The 21,223-nt window shown below is 39.5% G+C and overlaps 1 protein-coding gene across 6 annotated transcripts in view; it reads left to right on the top strand.

The window, feature by feature from the left end:
- The window catches only part of ttll4 (tubulin tyrosine ligase-like family, member 4), a 62,904-nt gene that overhangs the window by 33,163 nt on the left and 8,518 nt on the right, over positions 1 to 21,223 (top strand). For 3 of the 6 annotated variants that reach the window (XM_042320052.1, XM_042320050.1, XM_042320051.1), the window contains exons 12-15: positions 8,743 to 8,841; positions 17,975 to 18,109; positions 18,905 to 19,033; positions 20,348 to 20,507. In XM_042320052.1, the coding sequence (XP_042175986.1) occupies positions 8,743 to 8,841; positions 17,975 to 18,109; positions 18,905 to 19,033; positions 20,348 to 20,507 (523 nt within the window). The remainder of the gene's footprint in view (positions 1 to 8,742; positions 8,842 to 17,974; positions 18,110 to 18,904; positions 19,034 to 20,347; positions 20,508 to 21,223) is intronic. The other 3 variants (XM_042320053.1, XM_042320054.1, XM_042320055.1) reach the window with 3 other exon arrangements.

Genomic DNA, 21,223 nt, shown 5'->3' with positions numbered 1-21,223 from the left:
ACATAACATACATAACATACATAACATACATAACATACATAACATACATACATATACATACATAACATACATAACATACATAACATACATACATAACATACATAACATACATACATAACATACATAACATACATACATAACATACATACATAACATACATAACATACATACATAACATACATACATAACGTACATACATAACATACATAACATACATAACATACATACATAACATACATAACATACATACATAACATACATAACATACATACATAACATACATACATAACATACATAACATACATAACATACATAACATACATAACATACATACATAACATACATACATAACATACATAACATACATAACATACATACATAACATACATAACATACAACATAACATACATACATACATAACATACATAACATACATAACAACATAACAACATAACATACATAACATACATACATACATACATAACATACATAACAACATAACATACATATAACATACATAACATACATACATAACATAACATACATAACATACATACATACATAACATACATAACATAACATACATACATTACATACATAACATACATAACATAACATACATAACATACATACATAACATACATAACATACATACATAACATACATACATAACATACATAACATACATACATAACATACATAACATACATACATAACATACATACATAACATACATAACATACATACATAACATACATAACATACATAACATAACATACATAACATACATACATAACATACATAACATACATACATAACATACATACATAACATACATACATAACATACATAACATACATACATAACATACATAACATACATAACATACATACATAACATACATACAACATACATACATAACATACATACATAACATACATACAACATAACATACATAACATACATAACATAACATACATAACATAACATACATAACATACATACATAACATAACATACATAACATAACATACATAACAACATACATACATAACATACATAACATAACATACATAACATACATAACATACATACAACATAACATACATAACATACATACATATACATACAACAACATAACATACATAACATACATACATAACATACATAACATACATAACATACATAACATACATACATAACATGCATAACATACATACATAACATACATAACATACATACATAACATACATAACATACATAACATACATACATAACATACATACATAACATACATAACATACATACATAACATACATAACATACATAACATACATACACATACAACATACATAACATACATAACATACATACATAACATGCATAACATACATACATAACATACATAACATACATACATAACATACATACATAACATACATAACATACATAACATAACATAACATACATACATAACATACATACATAACATACATACATAACATACATAACATACATACATAACATACATACATAACATACATACATAACATACATACATAACATACATACATAACATACATAACATACATAACATACATACATAACATACATACATAACATACATACATAACATACATAACATACATAACATACATAACATACATACATAACATACATACATAACATACATAACATACATAACATACATAACATACATAACATACATAACATACATACATACATACATAACATAACATACATAACATACATAACATACATACATAACATGCATAACATACATACATAACATACATAACATGCATAACATACATAACATACATAACATACATACATACATAACATACATACATACATAACATACATACATAACATACATACATAACATACATACATAACATACATAACATACATAACAACATAACATACATACATACATAACATAACATAACATAACATATAACATACATACATAACATACATAACATACATACATAACATAACATACATAACATACATAACATACAACATACATAACATAACATACAACATACATAACATACATAACATACATACATAACATACAACATAACATACATAACATACATAACATACATAACATACATAACATACATACATAACATACATAACATACATAACATACATAACATACATACATACATAACATACATAACATACATACATACATACATAACATACATACATAACATACATAACATACATACACATACATACATAACATACATAACATAACATACATAACAACATACATAACATACATACATAACATACATAACATACAACATACATAACATACATACATACATAACATACATAACATACATACATAACATACATAACATACATAACATACATAACATACATAAACATACAACATACATAACATACATACATAACATACATACATACATACATACATAACATACATAACATACATACATAACATACATAACATACATACATAACATACATAACATACATACACATACATACATAACATACATACATACATAACATACATAACATACATAACATACATACATACATAACATACATAACATACATAACATACATACATAACATACATAACATACATACATAACATACATAACATACATAACATACATAACATACATAACATACATAACAACATACATAACATACATACATAACATGCATAACATACATACATAACATACACATAACATAACATACATAACATAACACACAACATAACATACATGCATAACATACATAACATACATAACATATAACATACATACATAACATAACATACATAACAACATACATACATAACATACATAACATAACATAACATACATAACATACATACATAACATAACATACATACATAACATACATAACATACAACATAACATACATAACAACATACATACATAACATACATAACATACATACATAACATACATACATAACATACATAACATACATAACATAACATACATACATACATACATAACATACATACATAACATACATACACAACATACATACATAACATACATACATACATACATAACATACATAACATACATACATAATAACATACATACAACATACATAACATACATACATACATACATAACATAACATACATAACATACATAACATACATAACATACATACATAACATACATACATAACATACATAACATACATGCATAACATGCATAACATGCATAACATACATAACATACATACATAACATACATACATAACATACATACATAACATACATAACATACATAACATACATAACATACATACATAACATACATAACATACATACATACATACATAACATACATAACATACATACATAACATACATAACATGCATAACATACATACATAACATACATAACATACATACATAACATACATACATAACATACATACATACATAACATGCATAACATAACATACATAACATACATAACATACATACATACATACATACATACATAACATACATACATACATACATACATACATACATACATAACATACATACATAACAACATACATACATATACATACATAACATACATACATACATAACATAACATACATAACAAACATAACATACATAACATACATACATAACATACATAACATACATAACATACATAACATACATAACATACATAACATAACATACATAACATACATACATACATAACATACATACATACATACATAACATACATAACATACATAACATACATAACATACATAACATACATAACATACATAACATATACATAACATACATACATAACATACATAACATACATACATACATACATACATACATACATACATAACATACATAACATACATACATAACATACATAACATACATAACATACATACATAACATACATACATACATACATACATACATACATAACATACATAACATACATAACATACATACATAACATACATACATAACATACATAACATACATACATAACATACATACATAACATACATAACAACATACATAACATACATAACATACATAACATACATAACATACATACATAACATACATACATACATACATAACATACATACATAACATACATACATAACATACATAACATACATAACATACATATACATACATAACATACATACATAACATACATAACATACATACATAACATACATAACATACATAACATACATACATAACATACATACATAACATACATACATACATACATAACATACATACATAACAACATACATAACGTACATACATAACATACATACATAACATACATAACATACATACATAACATACATATACATACATACATACATAACATACATACATAACATACATAACATACATACATAGCATACATACATACATAACAACATATACATAACATAACATACATAACATACATAACATACATACATACATACATAACATACATAACATAACATACATAACATACATAACATAACATACATAACATACATAACATACATAACATACATAACATATACATAACATACATAACATATACATACATACATACATAACATACATAACATACATAACATACATACATACATACATACATACATACATACATACATAACAACATAACATACATACATACATAACATACATACATAACATACATAACATACATAACATACATACATAACATACATACATAACATACATTACATACATACATACATAACATACATTACATACATACATAACATACATACATAACATACATACATAACATACATAACATACATACATAACATACATAACATACATACATAACATACATAACATGCATAACATACATAACATACATGCATAACATACATAACATACATACATAACATACATACATAACATACATAACATACATACATAACATACATAACATACATAACATACATACATAACATACATACATACATAACATACATAACATACATAACATACATACATAACATACATAACATACATACATACATAACATACATAACATACATACATAACATACATACATACATAACATACATAACATACATACATAACATACATAACATACATAACATACATACATAACATACATAACATACATAACATACATACATAACATACATACATAACATACATACATAACATACATAACATACATAACATACATAACATACATACATAACATACATACATAACATACATAACATACATACATAACATACATAACATATAACATACATACATACATAACATACATACATAACATACATAACATACATACATAACATACATAACATACATACATAGCATACATACATACATAACATACATACATAGCATACATACATACATAACATACATACATAACATACATACATAACATACATACATAACATACATAACATACATACATAACATACATACATAACATACATAACATACATAACATAACATACATACATAACATACATAACATACATAACATACATACATAACATACATAACATACATACATAACATACATAACATACATACATAACATACATAACATACATAACAACATACATACATAACATACATACATAACATACATAACATAGCATACATACATACATAACATACATACATAACATACATAACATACATACAACATACATACATAACATACATAACATAACATAACATACATAACATACATAACATACATACATAACATACATACATAACATACATAACATACATACATAACATACATACATAACATACATAACATACATACATAACATAACATACATAACATACATACATAACATACATAACATACATAACATACATACATACATACATAACATACATACATAACATACATAACATACATACATAACATACATACATAACATACATAACGTACATACATAACATACATAACATACATACATAACATACATAACATACATAACATACATAACATACATACATAACATACATAACATACATACATAACATACATACATACATACATACATAACATACATACATACATACATAACATACATACATAACATACAACATACATACATAACATACATACATAACATACATACATAACATACATACATAACATACATACATAACATACATAACATACATAACATACATACATAACATACATAACATACATACATAACATACATAACATACATAACATACATAACATACATAACATACATAACATACATACATAACATACATACATAACATACATACATAACATACATAACATACATACATAACATACATAACATACATACATACATAACATACATACAACATAACATAACATACATAACATACATAACATACATACATACATACATACATAACATACATAACATACATACATAACATACATACATAACATACATACATACATACATAACATACATACATAACATACATAACATACATACATACATACATACATAACATACATACATAACATACATACATAACATACATAACATACATAACATACATACATAACATACATAACATACATAACATACATACATAACATACATACATAACATACATACATAACATACATAACATACATAACATACATACATAACATACATACATAACATACATACATAACATACATACATACATAACGTGTCATGACGCTGTATTAGTTAATGTGACGACTGTTCATCGAATGATTAAAAGTTTCTAATTACTTGATTAACTGAATCAAGCAATTATTAACTCATTAACCTGGGGCACCATGGGAAAACTTGTTTTTATTGAGTTTCTATTTCCCAAATTAACTCAAAGAATATCGGTTTTACAACAGGCGCTTAATTAACCAGTTTCCTCTACCGTCTCGTTCTGAACGTCGTATAGCCCGTGAATCTGCACGGACCCGGGTCTCACCAATGAGTTCGGACCACACCAATCTTAGTTGAATATTTATTTACTAAAAAGCTAAAATGATAATAAAAGACACACATAGACAAAACACATTATTATTATTATTATTATTATTATTATATTGATTAGAACTTAGTGTAACGGGCCAACACACTATGGCGCGTGTTACCCACAATGGGGATTTCAAAGAGAGAAAAAAGAAAGTACACGAGAGAAATATACATTTGGGTGAATTTTTCAGCTATGCTTATTCTAACCCTAGCCTTGCCCCAAACTGCCGCTCTTATGGGTCAGAATATAATGATGTAATTACGTGGGGAAGACCTCAGAGGATTCTCTGCGTGGACCATTCAGGGGACAGTTTCAGGCTGCTCGATGATGCTCTTCTCCAGCGCACCTCTCTGATCGTCCTCACGATGTCCGTGTCCTTTTAGCTTAGTGGTCTGTTCCCTCGCCCTTGCTCTGGAAGGGGTCTTCTGAGGACAGACAGCTCTGTAGCTCAGAGCTCACAGCATAGGGATGAAACCGTTTAGATACCACGATTCGCTGGGATTGGATGCTAGGAGGTCCAGCTTGAATTCACCCGCTTAGACACAGCTACTCATCCGTAGCTTGGGTAGAAAAACATTTCTTTGTCTTCAAACTTGTGTTGCGTTCTGGGTTCATTGACTTTTTAGACCTTGGCTGCAGCTTGGGTCACGTAGTCTTCTCTGTAAATTCTTAACTCACAGGTTTTATACCCTCGGGTCAGAAGTGGGCGTAACTGCCTTTAGGGCAATTATCTGGGCGTACCAAGTTAATGAGACAAGGTCTATGTTTTTCTCAAATCCAATTTCAGATAACTTCACATTTCATCTTACCAAAACATTCCCTTTGATTTGGACATTTTCCACACAACGTACAATGTATAAACATCAAACATATACTAGGAAAACTGTTGATGTTACAATGTTTTCGTAATAACGTCATCTATTAAACTTTAATAACAAAACAAAAATGATATATTTTCATATATTTATCGTCATGACCACCATTGTGGCTGACGGAAACCATTGTTCCAAAGTCCCTTTATTTCATGTTTAATGTTCTGAGGTTCTCCATAGTAACAGGACGAAGGAATTTGTCTGTGGCCTGAGATTTACCAGGGGGGGTCATAAAACGCCCACATCTTCAGACCCCTAGATTTCTCCTCCTCTGTTGGGGTTGAGAGAGAATCTGTAGGGTTGTGGTCTCCTGTAACCTGACCTGATCAGGACAGTCATGACACATACATAACATACATGCATGCCAGTAGCACATAAGACACAAACATATATACAGTACCAGTCAAAGGTTTAGAACAGACTAGACTACTCATTTCAGGGTTTTTCTTTATTTTTACTATTTTCTACGTTGTAGAATAATAGTGAAGACATCAAAACTATGAAATGACACATGGAATCATGTAGTAACCAAAAATATATACATATTTTATATTAGAAATTCTTCAAATAGCCACCCTTTTCCTTGATGACAGCTTTGCACACTCTTTCAAAAACAAGGACATTTCACCCCAAACTTTTGAACGGTGGTGTACATGCATGTCGGTAGCACATGACAGGGTTTTCATTCTATAATTGGACTCACGTGTGTGCTTGTGTTTCTGTGCGCTTGTCTCCGCGTGTGTGTGTGGCAGGGCTCTGAAGGCTCTGTGGCACTACTTGGGTTGTAAGGGAGTCAACACCACGCTGATCTGGGAGAAGATCAAGGACATCGTCATGAAAACCATCATTGCGTAAGTCAGAGTTAAATACAACAGTATATCTATGGTGTAAGTCGGAGTTAAATACAACAGTATATCTATGGTGTAAGTCAGAGTTAAATGAAACAGTATATCAAATGAAATGTTATTTGTCACATACACATGGTTAGCAGATGTTAATGGTCACATACACATGGTTAGCAGATGTTATTGGTCACATACACATGGTTAGCAGATGTTATTGGTCACATGGTTAGCAGATGTTACTGGTCACATGGTTAGCAGATGTTAATGGTCACATACACATGGTTAGCAGATGTTATTGGTCACATGGTTAGCAGATGTTATTGGTCACATGGTTAGCAGATGTTATTGGTCACATGGTTAGCAGATGTTATTGGTCACATGGTTAGCAGATGTTATTGGTCACATGGTTAGCAGATGTTACTGGTCACATGGTTAGCAGATGTTAATGGTCACATACACATGGTTAGCAGATTTAATGGTCACATACACATGGTTAGCAGATGTTATTGGTCACATGGTTAGCAGATGTTATTGGTCACATGGTTAGCAGATGTTACTGGTCACATGGTTAGCAGATGTTAATGGTCACATACACATGGTTAGCAGATGTTATTGGTCACATACACATGGTTAGCAGATGTTATTGGTCACATACACATGGTTAGCAGATGTTATTGGTCACATACACATGGTTAGCAGATGTTAATGCGAGTGTAGTGAAATGCTTGTGCTTCTAGTTCCGACAATGCAGTAATAACGAACGAGTAATCTAACTAACAATTCCAAAACTACTACCTTATACACAGTGTAAGGGGATAAAGAATATGTACATAAAGATATATGAATGAGTGATGGTACAGAGCAGCATAGGCAAGATACAGTAGATGGTATCGAGTCCAGTATATACATATGAGATGAGTATGTAAACAAAGTGGCATAGTTAAAGTGGCTAGTGATACATGTATTACATAAGAATGCAGTCGATGATATAGAGTACAGTATATACATATGAGATGAGTATGTAAACAAAGTGGCATAGTTAAAGTGGCTAGTGATACATGTATTACATAAGAATGCAGTCGATGATATAGTATATACATATACATATGAGATGAATAATGTAGGTTAGGTAAACATTATATTAGGTAGCATTGTTTAAAGTGGCTAGTGATATATTTTACATCATTTCCCATCAATTCCCATTATTAAAGTGGCTGGAGTTGAGTCAGTGTGTTGGCAGCAGCCACTCAATGTTAGTGGTGGCTGTTTAACAGTCTGATGGCCTTCAGATAGAAGCTGTTTTTCAGTCTCTCTGTCCCTGCTTTGATGCACCTGTACTGACCTCGCCTTCTGGATGATAGCGGGGTGAACAGGCAGTGGCTCGGGTGGTTGTTGTCCTTGATGATCTTTATGGCCTTCCTGTGACATCGGAGGGCAGGTAGTTGTCCTGGAGGGCAGGTAGTTTGCCCCCGGTGATGCGTTGTGCAGACCTCACTACCCTCTGGAGAGCCTTACGGTTGTGGGCGGAGCAGTTGCCGTACCAGGCGGTGATACAGCCCGACAAGATGTTCTCGATTGTGCATCTGTAGAAGTGTGGATAGGGGGGTGTTCCCTCTGCTGTTTTCTGAAGTCCACAATCATCTCCTTTGTTTTGTTGACGTTGAGTGTTGGGTTATTTTCCTGACACCACACTCCGAGGGCCCTCACCTCCTCCCTGTAGGCCGTCTCGTCGTTGTTGGTAATCAAGCCTACCACTGTAGTGTCGTCCGCAAACTTGATGATTGAGTTGGAGGCGTGCGTGGCCACGCAGTCGTGGGTGAACAGGGAGTGCAGGAGGGGGCTGAGAACGCACCCTTGTGGGGCCCCAATGTTGAGGATCAGCAGGGTGGAGATGTTGTTTCCTACCTTCACCACCTGGGGACGGCCCGTCAGGAAGTCCAGGACCCAGTTGCACAGGGTGGGGTCGAGACCCAGGGTCTCTAGCTTGATGACGAGTTTGGAGGTTACTATGGTGTTGAATGCCGAGCTGTAGTCGATGAACAACATTCTCACATAGGTATTCCTCTTGTCCAGATGGGTTAGTCCAGTGTTGTTGTGATTGTGTCATCTGTGGACCTGCTGGGGCGGTAAGCAAATTGGAGTGGGTCTACGGTGTCAGGTAGGGTGGAGGTGATATGGTCCTTGACTCGTCTCTCAAAGCACTTCATGATGACGGAAGTGAGTGCTACGGGGCGGTAGTCGTTTAGCTCAGTTACCTTAGCTTTTTTTGGAACAGGAACAATGGTGGCCCTCTTGAAGCATGTGGGAACAGCAGACTGGGATAAGGTTTGATTGAATATGTCCGTAAACACAACAGCCAGCTGGTCTGCTGTGAGGACGCGGCTGGGGAGGCCGTCTGGGCCGGCAGCCTTGCGAGGGTTGACACGTTTAAATGTTTTACTATGGCGTACGTGTTTTAACGAGGTATGTCCCAGAATGCCCGGCGACTGTAAAAAGAATGGACAACGCATCGATCACATGACACCATTCATTCCTATGTGAAGACTCAATATGCTCATTGATAGCTCATTGAGCTCAGATGGCGTCTCATGGGGACAGTTTGAGCCAATCCAGGAAGTGACGGTGGAGGCTCAGTGCTGCCCCCTGACTTTGTTGTAAAGGCAGCTACAAACATCACGTAAACGGAATGACAGACCGCCGTATACAGTCTGTTCCAAAGTTTGAGCCACACAAATGTACGTATGACCAACCGGATGTGGACACCTGCTCGTCCAACATCTCATTATAAAATCATGGGCATTAATATGGAGTTGGTCCCCCCCTTTGCTGCTATAACAGCCTCTACACTTCTGGGAAGACTTTCCACTAGATGTAGGAACATTGCTGCTATAACAGCCTCCACTCTTCTGGGAAGGCTTTCCACTAGATGTTGGAACATTGCTGCTATAACAGCCTCCACTCTTCTGGGAAGGCTTTCCACTAGATGTTGGAACATTGCTGCTATAACAGCCTCCACTCTTCTGGGAAGGCTTTCCACTAGATGTTGGAACATTGCTGCGGGGACTTGCTTCCATTCAGTCACAAGAGCATTAGTGAGGTTGGGCACTGTTGATGAGCGATTAGGCCTGGCTTATTCCAATTCATTCCAAAGGTGTTCGATGGAGTTGAGGTCAGGGCTCTGTGCAGGCCAGTCAAGTTCTTCCACACAGGTTTCCACTGCCCCAGAGACCAGGTTTCCACTGCCCCAGAGAACAGGTTTCCACTGCCCCAGAGAACAGGTTTCCCCTGCTCCAGAGAACAGGTTTCCACTGCCCCAGAGAACAGGTTTCCACTGCCCCAGAGAACAGGTTTCCACTGCTCCAGAGAACAGGTTTCCACTGCTCCAGAGAACAGGTTTCCACTGCTCCAGAGAACAGGTTTCCACTGCTCCAGAGAACAGGTTTCCACTGCTCCAGAGAACAGGTTTCCCCTGCTCCAGAGAACAGGTTTCCCCTGCTCCAGAGAACAGGTTTCCACTGCTCCAGAGAACAGGTTTCCACTGCTCCAGAGAACAGGTTTCCACTGCTCCAGAGAACAGGTTTCCACTGCCCCAGAGAACAGGTTTCCACTGCTCCAGAGTCCAATAGCGGCGAGCTTTACACCACTCCAGCCGACGCTTGGCATTGCGCATGGTGATCTTAGGCTTGTGTGCAGCTGCTCGGCCATGGAAACCCATTTCATGAACCTCCTGATGTACAGTTGTTGTTTGGAATTCGTTGGTGAGTGTTGAAACCAAGGACAGATGATTTTTACGCGCTTCAGCGCTCCGCGGTTCCGTTCTGTGAGCTTGTGTAGCCTACCACTCCGCGGTCCCGTTCTGTGAGCTTGTGTAGCCTACCACTCCGCGGTCCCGTTCTGTGAGCTTGTGTAGCCTACCACTTTGCGGCTGAGGGGTTGTTGCTCCCAGACGTTTCCACTTCACAATAACAGCACTTACAGTTGACCCGTTAAGCTCTAGCAGGGCAGGAATTTGACCAACTGACTTGTTGAAAAGGTTTCATCCTATGACTGTGCCACGTTGAAAGTCATCGAGCTCTTCAGTAAGGCCATTCTACTGCCAATGTTTGTCTATGGAGACTGCATGGCTGTGTGCTCGATTGGTATACACCTGCCAGCTCCTCCAAAAACAATTTGTTCTCAAAAAGTGATCTCGCGCTGTCTAAACGTGATCTCGCGCTGTCTAAACGTGATCTCGCGCTGTCTAAACGTGATCTCGCGCTGTCTAAACGTGATCTCGCGCTGTCTAAACGTGATCTCACGCTGTCTAAACACTGTCTAAACGTGATCTCACGTGACTATCTAAACGTGATCTCACACTATCTAACGTGACACTGTCTAAACGTGATCTCGCGCTCTAAACGTGATCTCACGCTGTCTAAACGTGATCTCGCGCTGTCTAAACGTGATCTCGCGCTATCTAAACACTGTCTAAACGTAATCTCACACTATCTAAACGTGATCTCACGCTGTCTAAACGTGATCTCACACTATCTAAACACTGTCTAAACGTGATCTCACACTATCTAAACGTGATCTCACGCTGTCTAAACACTATCTAAACGTGATCTCACGCTGTCTAAACACTGTCTAAACGTGATCTCACGCTGTCTAAACACTGTCTAAACGTGATCTCTCACTATCTAAACGTGATCTCACGCTGTCTAAACACTATCTAAACGTGATCTCACGCTGTCTAAACACTGTCTAAACGTGATCTCACGCTGTCTAAACGTGATCTCACGCTGTCTAAACGTGATCTCACACTATCTAAACGTGATCTCACGCTATCTAAACGTGATCTCACGCTATCTAAACACTGTCTAAACGTGATCTCACACTGTCTAAACACTGTCTAAACGTGATCTCACGCTATCTAAACGTGATCTCACGCTGTCTAAACACTGTCTAAACGTGATCTCACGCTGTCTAAACGTGATCTCACGCTGTCTAAACACTGTCTAAACGTGATCTCACACTGTCTAAACGTGATCTCACACTGTCTAAACGTGATCTCACGCTGTCTAAACGTGATCTCACGCTGTCTAAACGTGATCTCACACTATCTAAACGTGATCTCACACTATCTAAACGTGATCTCACACTGTCTAAACACTGTCTAAAACGTAAACGTGATCTCACGCTGTCTAAACACTGTCTAAACGTGATCTCACGCTGTCTAAACACTGTCTAAACGTGATCTCACGCTGTCTAAACGTGATCTCACGCTATCTAAATGTGATCTCACGCTGTCTAAACACTGTCTAAACGTGATCTCACGCTGTCTAAACGTGATCTCACGCTGTCTAAACACTGTCTAAATGTGATCTCACGCTGTCTAAACGTGATCTCACGCTGTCTAAACGTGATCTCACGCTGTCTAAACGTGATCTCACGCTGTCTAAACGTGATCTCACGCTGTCTAAACGTGATCTCACGCTGTCTAAACGTGATCTCACGCTGTCTAAACGTGATCTCACGCTGTCTAAACGTGATCTCACGCTGTCTAAACGTGATCTCACGCTGTCTAAACGTGATCTCACGCTGTCTAAACGTGATCTCACGCTGTCTAAACGTGATCTCACGCTGTCTAAAAGTGATCTCACGCTGTCTAAACGTGATCTAAACGTGATCTCACGCTATCTAAACGTGATCTCACGCTGTCTAAACACTGTCTAAACGTGATCTCACGCTGTCTAAACGTGATCTCACGCTGTCTAAACGTGATCTCACGCTGTCTAAATGTGATCTCACACTGTCTAAACGTGATCTCACACTATCTAAACGTGATCTCACGCTATCTAAACACTGTCTAAACGTGATCTCACGCTGTCTAAACGTGATCTCACGCTGTCTAAACGTGATCTCACGCTGTCTAAACGTGATCTCACGCTGTCTAAACGTGATCTCACGCTGTCTAAACGTGATCTCACGCTGTCTAAACGTGATCTCACGCTGTCTAAACGTGATCTCACACTATCTAAACGTGATCTCACGCTATCTAAACACTGTCTAAACGTGATCTCACGCTGTCTAAACGTGATCTCACACTATCTAAACGTGATCTCACACTATCTAAACGTGATCTCACGCTATCTAAACGTGATCTCACGCTATCTAAACGTGATCTCACGCTATCTAAACACTGTCTAAACGTGATCTCACGCTGTCTAAACGTGATCTCACACTATCTAAACGTGATCTCACACTATCTAAACGTGATCTCACGCTATCTAAACGTGATCTCACGCTGTCTAAACACTATCTAAACGTGATCTCACGCTGTCTAAACACTGTCTAAACGTGATCTCACGCTGTCTAAACGTGATCTCGCGCTGTCTAAACGTGATCTCGCGCTGTCTAAACGTGATCTCGCGCTGTCTAAACGTGATCTCGCTGCTGTCTAAACGTGATCTCGCGCTGTCTAAACGTGATCTCGCGCTGTCTAAACGTGATCTCGCGCTGTCTAAACGTGATCTCGCGCTGTCTAAACGTGATCTCGCGCTGTCTAAACACTATCTAAACGTGATCTCACACTATCTAAACGTGATCTCACGCTGTCTAAACACTATCTAAACGTGATCTCACGCTGTCTAAACACTGTCTAAACGTGATCTCACACTATCTAAACGTGATCTCACGCTGTCTAAACACTGTCTAAACGTGATCTCACGCTGTCTAAACGTGATCTCTAAACACTATCTAAACGTGATCTCACGCTGTCTAAACATCTGTCTAAACGTGATCTCACGCTGTCTAAACGTGATCTCACGCTGTCTAAACGTGATCTCACGCTGTCTAAACGTGATCTCACGCTGTCTAAACGTGATCTCACACTATCTAAACGTGATCTCACACTATCTAAACGTGATCTCACGCTGTCTAAACACTGTCTAAACGTGATCTCACGCTGTCTAAACGTGATCTCACGCTATCTAAATGTGATCTCACGCTGTCTAAACACTGTCTAAACGTGATCTCACGCTGTCTAAACACTGTCTAAACGTGATCTCACGCTGTCTAAACACTGTCTAAACGTGATCTCACGCTATCTAAACGTGATCTCACGCTATCTAAATGTGATCTCACGCTGTCTAAACACTGTCTAAACGTGATCTCACGCTGTCTAAACGTGATCTCACGCTGTCTAAACGTGATCTCACGCTGTCTAAACACTGTCTAAATGTGATCTCACGCTGTCTAAATGTGATCTCACGCTGTCTAAACGTGATCTCACGCTGTCTAAACGTGATCTCACGCTGTCTAAACGTGATCTCACGCTGTCTAAACGTGATCTCACGCTGTCTAAACGTGATCTCACGCTGTCTAAACGTGATCTCACGCTGTCTAAACGTGATCTCACGCTGTCTAAAAGTGATCTCACGCTGTCTAAACGTGATCTCACGCTGTCTAAACGTGATCTCACGCTGTCTAAACGTGATCTCACGCTGTCTAAACACTGTCTAAACGTGATCTCACACTATCTAAACGTGATCTCACGCTATCTAAACGTGATCTCACGCTGTCTAAACGTGATCTCACGCTGTCTAAACGTGATCTCACGCTGTCTAAACGTGATCTCACGCTATCTAAACGTGATCTCACGCTATCTAAACGTGATCTCACGCTATCTAAACGTGATCTCACGCTATCTAAACACGATCTCACACTATCTAAACGTGATCTCACACTATCTAAACGTGATCTCACGCTATCTAAACGTGATCTCACGCATCTAAACACTATCTAAACGTGATCTCACACTATCTAAACACTGTCTAAAGGTGATCTCACAGGGGGTCTGCAGCAGGGGTCTGCAGCAGGGGGTCTGGGCAGGGGGTATGCAGCAGGGGGTCTGGGCAGGGGGTATGCAGCAAGGGGCTCTGGGCAGGGGGTATGCAGCAGGGGGTCAGGGAAGGGGGTATGCGGCAGGGGGTATGCAGCAGGGGGTCTGGGCAGGGGGTATGCAGCAGGGGGTCTGGGCAGGGGGTCTGGGCAGGGGGTATGCAGCAGGGGGTCTGGGCAGGGGGTCTGGGAATGGGGTATGCAGCAGGGGGTCTGGGTAGGGGGTATGCAGCAGGGGGTCTGGGAAGGGGGTATGCAGCAGGGGGTCTGGGGGGGTCTGGGAAGGGGGTATGCAGCAGGGGGTCTGGGCAGGGGGTATGCAGCAGGGGGTCTGGGCAGGGGGTATGCAGCGGGTGGTCTGGGCAGGGGTATGCAGCAGGGGGTCTGGGAAGGGGGTATGCAGCGGGTGGTCTGGGCAGGGGTATGCAGCAGGGGGTCTGGGCAGGGGGTATGCAGCAGGGGGTATGCAGCAGGGGGTCTGGGCAGGGGGTATGCAGGGGGTCTGGGCAGGGGGGGTCTGGGAAGGGGATATGCAGCAGGGGGTCTGGGAAGGGGGTATGCAGCAGGGGGTCTGGGCAGGGGGTATGCAGCAGGGGGTCTGGGCAGGGGGTCTGGGCAGGGGGTATGCAGCAGGGGGTCTGGGCAGGGGGTATGCAGCAGGGGGTCTGGGCAGGGGGTCTGGGCAGGGGGTCTGGGCAGGGGGTATGCAGCAGGGGGTCTGGAGATGGGGTCTGGGAGGGGGTATGCAGCAGGGGGTATGCAGCAGGGGGTCTGGGCAGGGGGTATGCAGCAGGGGGTCTGGGCAGGGGGGCAGGGGGTATGCAGCAGGGGGTCTGGAGATGGGGTCTGGGAGGGGGTATGCAGCAGGGGGTCTGGGAAGGGGGTGCACAGCTCTGTCTGTTTCAATAAGTAGCCTAGTGGTTAGAACGTTGGACTAGTAACCGGAAGGTTGCAAGTTCAAATCCCCGAGCTGACAAGGTACAACTCTGTCGTTCTGCCCCTGAACAGGCGGTTAACCCACTGTTCCTAGGCTGTCATTGAAAATAAGAATTTGTTCTTAACTGACTTGCCAAGTTAAATAAAGGTTAAATAAAGGTTAAATAAAGGTAAAATAAACAAAATATGTGCCAGTATAATGTCTTCTATAATGTTCTCTCTGTGTATCAGGTCTGACCCGTGCAGTTATAACCCTCTATAGATCGTTAGAAGCACATCTGAGCCTTTATAATGTGTTCTGTTTTGTGTCTCTGTGTATCAGGTCTGACCCGTATGTCAACACGCTGGTCAAGCTTCACCTGCGTTCCCCCTACAGCTGTCACGAGCTGTTTGGCTTTGACGTCATGCTGGATGAGAACCTCAAGCCTTGGGTTCTGGAGGTCAACATCTCACCAAGGTAACAAACAGCACAGCCTTCAGTACAGACCAGACATTCTGCCTGGAGTCCCTCCTTGTTGGTAGGTAGCCTAGTGGCTAAGGAGTTGGACCTGTACCCGGAAGGTAGTTGGTTCAAATCTCAAGCCAGGTGCCATTTGATCTGGGAACTGGATTGCTGCTGGGTTTATATCCTAAAGGCATTCAGTTCCATATCGTTGGGCCCTTGACCCCGCAACGTGCTCTCCATCCATGGGCAACAGAGCAGAAGACTGGTGTTCTCTGTCTAAGAGTGGGTTGGAGAAGACTGGTGTTCTCTGTCAGAGGGGTGGGTTGAAGACTGGTGTTCTCTGTCTAAGGGTGGGTGGAGAAGACTGGTGTTCTCTGTCAGAGGGGTGGGTTGGAGAAGACTGGTGGGTTGGAGAAGACTGGTGTTCTCTGTCTAAGGGTGGGTTGGAGAAGACTGGTGTTCTCTGTCTAAGGGTGGGTTGGAGAAGACTGGTGTTCGTTGTCTAAGGGTGGGTTGGAGAAGACTGGTGTTCGTTGTCTAAGGGTGGGTTGGAGAAGACTGGTGTGGGTTGGATAACAGAGCAGAAGACGGGTGTTCGCTGTCACCTGGCCGGTGCCTCTCACCAACGGTGCCAGTACTGTCTTCCTTCCTCTCTCCTAACAGCCTCTCACCAACGGTGCCAGTACTGTCTTCCTTCCTCTCTCCTAACAGCCTCTCACCAACGGTGCCAGTACTGTCTTCCTTCCTCTCTCCTAACAGCCTCTCACCAACGGTGCCAGTACTGTCTTCCTTCCTCTCTCCTAACAGCCTCCACTCCAGCACCGCTCTGGACGTGGCCATTAAGGGCCAGATGATCAGAGATGTGTTGAACCTGGCAGGTTTCCTTCTGCCTCAGAGAGAAGAGGTGCTTCCCTCTGCCAGCAGCTCTGCCAGCAGGTATGTAGAGAGGGTTATAGGCTGGCTTCCACCATATCTTTTAGACAGTGTTTCCTTATTTATGGTTCTGGGGACCTAAATGTTGACACCTTTCACCTGGCACCACTAATGAACTCATCATCAAAACCATTGATTAGTGGAATCCGTCTTTTCTTTTCTTCACTCGGAACCAAACAGAAACTGAATTTGTCAAATAGAAACTGTAGTTTTTGTTGCACAACATTTGGAGCAAACGGTTTGCGTTTTGGATAATGATTCCACCCCAGGTGTGCAGTGTTAGGACCCCCTAATAAACACTGGACTAAAGTCCTCAGACACAGAGACCAAAGCCGGTTCCATTTAGCTCCTTGGCCCTAAATCCTTCAATGTCAAATCTGAAGGGTCTGGATTGGTATAGACAGTGTAATCTGAAGGGTCTGGATTGGGATAGACAGTGTAATCTGAAGGGTCTGGATTGGTATAGACAGTGTAATCTGAAGGGTCTGGATTGGGATAGACAGTGTAATCTGAAGGGTCTGGATTGGGATAGACAGTGTAATCTGAAGGGTCTGGATTGGGATAGACAGTGTAATCTGAAGGGTCTGGATTGGGATAGACAGTGTAATCTGAAGGGTCTGGATTGGATAGACAGTGTAATCTGAAGGGTCTGGATTGGGATAGACAGTGTAATCTGAAGGGTCTGGATTGGGATAGACAGTGTAATCTGAAGGGTCTGGATTGGGATAGACAGTGTAATCTGAAGGGTCTGGATTGGGATAGACAGTGTAATCTGAAGGGTCTGGATTGGGATAGACAGTGTAATCTGAAGGGTCTGGATTGGGATAGACAGTGTAATCTGAAGGGTCTGGATTGGGATAGACAGTGTAATCTGAAGGGTCTGGATTGGGATAGACAGTGTAATCTGAAGGGTCTGGATTGGGATAGACAGTGTAATCTGAAGGGTCTGGATTGGGATAGACAGTGTAATCTGAAGGGTCTGGATTGGGATAGACAGTGTAATCTGAAGGGTCTGGATTGGGATAGACAGTGTAATCTGAAGGGTCTGGATTGGGATAGACAGTGTAATCTGAAGGGTCTGGATTGGGATAGACAGTGTAATGAGCTTTTCACCTTTTTCTTTAAGTTGACAGACGTACGAACATTGAAGGGTTCGAGGGCGAAGGAGTGAATTGGGGCCGGCAGGGTCTGTCTCTTTCACACTCTGGGCTCAAATCAACATCATCCATGAACAAAAGTCATTTCAGAGTTGTTCATTGATGCCTTGTTGTTTCTGCTGTATGGATTGGTAATAACGGGTTGAATTCTGCTGTGTAGTCTGTGTGGAGGGACACGGGAGAGATCCAGACCTGAGATTTCAACTGATGAGAAAGTCAAGCGGGCCTTCTACCTGAGCCAGCGCTTCGCAGATCAGGTACAGTCATGCAGCCGTCTGAAGAGCCAAGGAACTACTGGGAAGTTTCCCAGACAGGAAGTCGTAAGTCCCGACATGATTGTGTTCAAATCCCGTTATGAAGTCGTAAGTCCCGACATGATTGTGTTCAAATTCCGTTATGAAGTCGTAAGTCCTGCCATGATTGTGTTCAAATCCCGTTATGAAGTCGTAAGTCCTGACATGATTGTGTTCAAATCCCGTTATGAAGTCGTAAGTCCTGACATGATTGTGTTCAAATCCCGTTATGAAGTCGTAAGTCCCGACATGATTGTTTTTATTATTATTTTTTTATACCATTTTTCTTCCCAATTTCGTGATATCCAGTTGGTATTTAGTCTTGGCCCATCGCTGAAAATCCTGTACGGACTCGGGAGAGGCGAAGGTGGAGAGCCGTGCGTCCTCCGAAACACAACACAGCCGCACTGCTTCTTGACACAATGGCCGCTTAACCCGGAAGCCAGCCGCACCAATGTGTTGGAGGAAACACCATATACCTGGCGACCGTGTCAGCGTGCACTGCGCCCGGCCCGCCACAGGAGTCGCTAGAGCGTGATGGGACAAGAACATCCCTGCCGGCCAAACCCTCCCCTAACCCGGACGATGCTGGGCCAAACCCTCCCCTAACCCGGACGATGCTGGGCCAAACCCTCCCTAACCCGGACGATGCTGGGCCAAACCCTCCCCTAACCCGGACGATGCTGGGCCAAACCCTCCCTAACCCGGACGATGCTGGGCCAAACCCTCCCTAACCCGGACGA

The sequence above is a fragment of the Oncorhynchus tshawytscha genome, linkage group LG03 (genome assembly GCF_018296145.1).
Source record: "Oncorhynchus tshawytscha isolate Ot180627B linkage group LG03, Otsh_v2.0, whole genome shotgun sequence".
NCBI classification, from domain to species: domain Eukaryota; kingdom Metazoa; phylum Chordata; class Actinopteri; order Salmoniformes; family Salmonidae; genus Oncorhynchus; species Oncorhynchus tshawytscha.
Note: the sequence above shows the minus strand (reverse complement) of the source record. Positions and strands in the feature narration are given on the sequence as shown.